At 41.2% G+C, this 6,989-nt stretch overlaps 1 protein-coding gene across 1 annotated transcript; it reads right to left on the reverse strand.

Moving 5' to 3' along the window:
* Positions 1-1,662: 1,662 nt before the first annotated feature.
* LOC113341175 lies at positions 1,663-2,883 on the reverse strand. Its single transcript, XM_026586158.1, has one exon. The coding sequence runs from the start codon at positions 2,881-2,883 to the stop codon at positions 1,663-1,665; it is 1,221 nt and encodes a 406-aa protein (XP_026441943.1).
* Between the last annotated feature and the right edge of the window lie 4,106 nt (positions 2,884-6,989).

The following is a 6,989-nucleotide window of genomic DNA, read 5'->3' on the forward strand; positions in this document are numbered from 1 at the left end:
CATTTGGGGGCTAGGGTATGTTAATGGGTTACAAAAGTTGTGGGCTTTTTTTTTCTTGTTCGTATGCCCCTACTTGCTAGGATGTGCAATGGACGGATGCAGATTAGGGTTATCCGTGTCCAATCCGTCAAAGTTACGGATTTAAAAAATCCAACCGTGTCCGGCCTACTGGGAAGCACCGACACACGACACGGACACGGACACGACACGACACGGACACGAGGACCGGTAATTTCTCAAAATACTAGGACACGGACACGTATATATATAAATATTTTCATTAAATTATATATGTTTGTCCCCATTCCTAACATAAAAGATTAAGCATTTACCTGTCTAAATGTTCCAGCCTTCCAGGAGAACATAGATATCCATTATCAACAAAAGGTTATATAGACATTTACTAGTCTATATATACATATCAACAAAAAATTAGAAGGCTTTGCAAAAGGGAGTAAAGTCCTTTCCGCGACATTTACTAGTCTATATATATATACATATCAACAAAAAATTAGAAGGCTTCGCAAAGGGGAGTGAAGTCCTTCCCGCAACAGCGCAACTTCATGAACCAAATACTAGCCCAAAAAACAAGGATCCTCCAAGTATGATGTGAATGCCGCTACATCCAGGATCCAGCTGTAGAAATTTAAAACAAAGAATTGGCATAAATGAAACTTGCCAGAGTTTGTAAGAGTGCAGGGCTACTTGTAGAAGGTCAGTTTAAACACAAATTTTAGGGGGAATTCACATCATAAAACAAAGAATTGGCATGATAGTAACTAAAATTTTAGAATAAAACAGATCAAGGAGATGGACAGTTACCTGGTCACCAAAAAATAACGTCAACAGTCAAACCAGGAGGTATAGCTCCTCCACATTAGCTTCATTATCATCCAATATCATGTGTTCCATCTCTGGCTCATTAAGAGAAAGATCAGCAACTTCAAGTACACCAACAGTACCCTCCATAGTATCAAAAGAATCACCTCCAATGTCCCACATTCTTGTATCCCCTAGCAAGTATTCTGGGCTTCGTCTTGATAAGAGACGAAGATTAGTATGAACAAATACCAAATCTTCACCTCTTTGTGGAGTAATTTTATTTCTCTTCACAGATTTTATGAAACTATACGTACTCCAGTTTCTCTCACTACAAGAAGATGAACAAGGTTGTCCAAGCAACATGAGTGCTTTTTGCTGAAGTAAAGGAGCATACACCCCATAAGTAACCCACCACACATAAGGATTCATACTCCATCTATCATTTATGGTATTTGCATTTGCAAATTCTTCACGGCAAGATGAAAACTTAGCATACTCAATGTTAACTTCTCTTAACTCATCCACATCGTAATACTTCTCGAAACACTTCAATCTTTGACCTGCAATCAAAAGATCTCTATGTGGTGGAACACGCCCTGGACGTTCATCAAGCCACTGACGACTATAATACCTATGTTGTTTCAATCATGATTTTAGTATAATTTTTTTTAACACTTAACTCAGCTGACCATAAAATATAAATAAACGATTGCATATTTTATACTGTCATACATACCTTGGGTTCAATGAATGTGCCAAAGAGTGAAGCGGTGTGCTACTTTTACTCCAACGATCTGTTAAAATCCCGTCCACCACCATATGAAATGGTGAAATATCATATTATTGTAAGCCCTCGTGGCGATGTATAATGCTCTTTACCTCATCTATCATTCGATCCCACCTTTCATAAACCAAGTGAAGACAAGGCTCGTATGTGTCGCATAATCTAAGCATTTCTATGATAGGTTTTGTAAAATCAATAACATACTGCAAAGTGTTCCACCAATCATCATCCAACAACTTCTCTTTTATAAACAATGCTTGATTAGGATCATCATCTTTATATGATGACCATTGATTGCAAATTACCAAGTTACGGAGTCCTTGCTTCACATATTTAAATCTTTGAAGCATTATAATAATAGAGGCAAAACGTGTCTCTGCAAGTGTGAATAATTTTAACTCCACATGTTCATTAAACATGGCTAATCTCATGGAATGTTTAGTGATGAAGTTTTTGATCAGTACCACCTCAGCAATAATTTCACTAATCCAAGCACACCCTTTATATACTAAAACATTAGTTCGAATATCTCTCGGATGACATATATTCTTTAAAGCAAGGTTTAGTGTGTGGACTACACATGGAGTCCAAAAAATGTGTTTAAACTGACCTTCTACAAGTAGCCCTGCACTCTTACAAACTGGTGCATTGTCCGTGATTACTTGCACAATATTCTGATGCCCAACTTCCGTAATTGTCTCAATGATCAACTTAGAAATGTACTCTTTGTCCTTCACTGACCCTTGAGTGTTGACTGCTTTAATAAACATTGCACCATCCTCTGAAACAGCCATAAAGTTCATGAGGGGTCTTCGTTGTTCGTCGGTCCATCCATCGGTCACAATACTCACACCTTTTTCTTTCCAAGTGCTCTTAATTGGTTCTAGCTCTTTCTCAACATGTTCTCTTTCCTTCCGTAAAAGAGTTGTTCTTAGTTTATTATAACCCGGCGGAATATAACCTTGAATGCTTTTACTATCTGATGTAGCCAAATTAAATGCAACTTTATAATATGGACACCTAGCAAGATGGAATGGCAAGCCAGCTGCATAAAACAACCGTGCAATTATGCTATCCATTTCTTCACGTCTGGCAGCATTATACAATTTCTCTATTGGGCTCTCAACCCCTCTTTTCTTCTTCCTAGGATCTTCAACAAGTGATGAAGAATTTGACGCAAAAGAAGAACCACTACCTGATCCACATGTTGGCAGAGGCACACTTTTAAACTTAGATGCTTTTGCTCTGGCCTCAGCTTCATCACTCAATTGTTTCATTTCCTGAAGTTTATGTTCTCTGACCTTTGGACATATTCTAATTCAAGAGCCTGGAATCTTTAACAAATGTGCTTTCACTCTTGAATATGAACCCGAATATGGAACTTGACAGTGGTTACATACAAAATTCCAATTACCACCACCTTTAACTTTATCCTTCTTAGTCACATATCTCCATAGCGGAGTAGTGCTTAAAAACTCTTCGCTCATATCTGGCTATCTGCATCAAAATTAAAGAGATGATAGCCATCAAAATACAAGCATAAAATCATTACAAGCAGAAAATTAAAAGATAAATTATAAGTATTATATATAAAGCTCAAATTCAATGAACAACCAAAAATACTCCCAAAGGCCCCAAAAAAAACCCTAAAACCTACACAGTAGACAATACACATGATCCCCACCACTAAAATCAAAACAAAACCCAAATTCACCAAATACAGCAACAACCCAAATTCACAATAGATTGAAAATAGAACAAAAAATCAATAACTCAACAAAATCATGCAAATCAGAAGGAAGAAGGGAGAGTAAAAGAAAGAGAACATACCTTCAAATTCAATGTAAACAACTAAGAGATAAAGCCATAACAACTAGCAAATGATTGTAAAAAACTAAATAAGTTGATTTTCGGATGATCAACTTAGATCTGAGAAGAGAAGAGTAAAGGTGAGGGAGACTGTGGGAAGGGGTATTCTTCTGAGAGTAGAAGATAGACGAGAGAGAGAGAGACGAGTTTTGATAAAAAAAAAATTTGGAATTTAAGATATAGGGTAACATATGCGTCCGACGTGCGTCCGAGTGTGTCCGATGTGTGTCCAATGTGCATCCAACGTGCGTCAAGTGAGGACACGGATTTTGATGCGTCCGACACGCGTCGTGTGGGCGTCGTGGTCGCGTCATGTGTCCATAGTGCGTCCGACACGGACACGGAAACGAATCTGATGTGTCCGTGCTTCCCAGCCGGCCTATTATCCGCGAATTTGACAGACGCGGATTAATCGTGGTTTGCATCATTGGAGTTGTCTCTTGATATCTATTTACGTTCATGAAAATTGGAGTTGTCGCTTGATATTTATTTACGTTCATGAAAATTGGAGTTGCGGACCTGGATTTGGTCTTTCATTGGCTTCAATGGCAGGAGCATTAGCTATCTTTACGTAGGGAACCTATCTCTACTCTCAAGACGAGATAGGACGAAGAAAATCCACTCTCATCCACCGAGACTATATAGTTTACCCAAACAGAGGATGAAATGTTATTGTTCAATGACGAGATTCTTGCTGGAGCTCATAAAATCAGGTAAGAAACGTTTCCTTGATTATATATCTACATGTCTATGCTCATTTCTGATATACGTGATAATAACCTGCTTAGGTTCTTTGACAAAGCGTTGTTGTCGGAAGACAATATATCAGCTGACCAGGTCGAAGATGCAAGGGAAGTTTTAAATTTGGTTCCAATTGCGATATTGATGTATGCAGTTGTAAGTGCTTGACTCTTGACCTTCTTCATTAAGCAAGAAAGCACCATGATTAATTTCCCTTACTACCCTACAGTGCGGATAGATCGGCGGATTTCAAAATCCAACCGCAACCAAACCGTTAAAAGTGCGGATTTGAGAATCCCACTCGTGTCCGGCCCATAGATCTTGCGGATTGGGTTTCACCCGCAATTTTGCGGATGGATACGGGTGAAATCCGCGGTTCCAGACTTTTTGCTCACTCCTACTACTTGCTGCAACCTGCAAGAAACCTCTTTTACAGGTGTTGATGGTGGTTTTTAGCTTAGGGTTAAAATCGTAAAACCTTGCATCAGATGTGACGTCACTCTGCAAGGAAACGGTGCTCCGAGTACTAACCTCTCCACTGACACATTTATTGAGCCGCTCAATACACTTTTATCCATAACACTCTGTAAATTTCGGCACCTCGCCAATACGAGACTCACTGAGTACTTTCATGTGCTATGTTCCCCAGCAGAACCCTTAATCGGTATGACATGACAGATTTATGTTCACTCGCAGCGGAGTAGCATGAACCTCCAAGTACCGAAGTTAAGGCCATTGCACGAAATGCTCAGATAGAAAGCACACTGCATTCTGTAGATAAAGATTTTTGTATGGCAGCATACAAAATCCAGCTAATTATTGTGATAACTCGCAAAGAACTCATAAACTCAACTAATTTGCAAATTAGGATTTCGCGCCCCGCGCAGTATACTGGACCTCGTTGGTCGAACCATGCTTAAACAAGCTAGGCAACTGAATCCACCACAGCGGGCTAAAAGTGCGGCCGCGCCCTAGCATGTCGGCCCTCTTTCCGTCGACCAATCAGGTCGCTTCAAATCCGCCACCACGCGTTGGAAGTAGGGCCACGCCCTAGCATGCTGGCCCCACTTCCCATCAACCAATCGGGTTTCTCCAAAACTTGCCACGGCCTCAAAAAAGTCGCCATACTAAGTTGGCTTCCCAAAAACGCGCTAGCTTCCCGAAAACGCCAGCATGCTGCACGCGTATGCCAGGCGCGCATGCTAGACGCCCTTGTCGGACGCGCTTACCAGACGCACATGCCAGGTACACATGCCGCACGCGCATTCCCAAAAGCATGCGCAAGCCACGCCATCCACGTTACCACGCCTCTGGCCACCAACGGAAGGTAGCCATAATCAATGGCTACCCTTCCTCCTGAGGTGCGGATCTCAGCCGTACAAGTTCACCACCAAGCCTGTGGCAAATTCTGGCAATGCCAAATTCCACGGTTTGTGTCAAACCCTAATTTGGCCACGCCAACGGCATGCGCAAGCCATGCCAGCACCACGGCCATGCCACTGGCCGCCAAACGGAAGGTAGCCGCGATCAATGACTACCCTTCCTCCTGAAATGCAAAATCTCGGCCGTCGAAGGTCGTCACTGAATCGGAAAGCCTCTCTATCTCAACTTGCCGCACATAGCAACATGCTACACGTTTTCCAATGAAAATACTCGAGACATCAAAACATGTCACAAACTGGGGGATGCTCATCAGGATATTGGTATGGCGGTTTACAGCGTGCGGCGTGCAATACGCCCGTTACAAGAAAGTGTCATAAGAGTGAGGCGGTTAGTAATGGCAAGAAATAAGTGGTGAACGCATCTTCATTATGGAAACATCAATTCCATGCGTTACCCGTTAGCACTTTTCCACCACTCAACCGCTTTCACTTCTTACGAGGCCAGGGTACGTTTTATTACGACTTGTATAAATAGGTTTCACCTATTTCCACCAAACGACAAATTTTTGTCAGGAGAACAATACCACATCCAGAAATCACCTGGTAGCTTTCCATTCAACTCACCAGTTCAATTTTCTGATACAAGTCACAAAAACGCCCACATTTTTAGAATCAACCATTCTGGTCTCAACACTTTCTTCGCTTCCCTCCCTAAGACCAACCCTTCTCCTTCACTTTGTGACCGAAGCAAGCCTGGAACGGCGATTTCTTGGTTTAGGCCAGGATTGTACAGATTGATCTCTCGAATCAAAAGTATTCCCGTGGAGTACATTGTTTTGGGTTTAGATTTTTTTTTCACCGACACACACAAGATTACCAAAAATCGGCAGAAGCAGTTTTCACCCACAAACAACGGGTTGCACTGTACCAATTCACGGAAATGCTTTCTACCCCCAAGAATTCCTCCCCTAATTTCTTCCCGGTGGCATGTCTTCACCTTAGTGGCGAACCCAACACTGATGGACCCCCTTGTTTTCTCCAAAACCAGTGAGAGAATACCGCATCACGGGGGAAAAGGGTAGGGTGTGTGAGTGATGTGGAAAAAGGTAGGGGTGTGAGTTGGGAAATTCATATGGCAATCAATAAAAAAGAAATTATTGAGCGCGTGGATGAACAAACACATTTTTACACTATGGAAACCAACGCAAAATGAATATTTTAGTTTTAGGATCCCACTACTGATTTAATAAGAGTTGGGTCTCACTGATTATTTAACTAATAAAACAAATACTCCTAAATATAATAACCGAGTAATAAATAATAAACCCTAAATATAATAACCGATATTTGGAGAGAGAAAACCAAGGGGCGGCCAAACATTAAACGCTGGA

Source organism: Papaver somniferum, unplaced genomic scaffold (assembly GCF_003573695.1).
Source record: "Papaver somniferum cultivar HN1 unplaced genomic scaffold, ASM357369v1 unplaced-scaffold_25, whole genome shotgun sequence".
Taxonomy (NCBI): domain Eukaryota; kingdom Viridiplantae; phylum Streptophyta; class Magnoliopsida; order Ranunculales; family Papaveraceae; genus Papaver; species Papaver somniferum.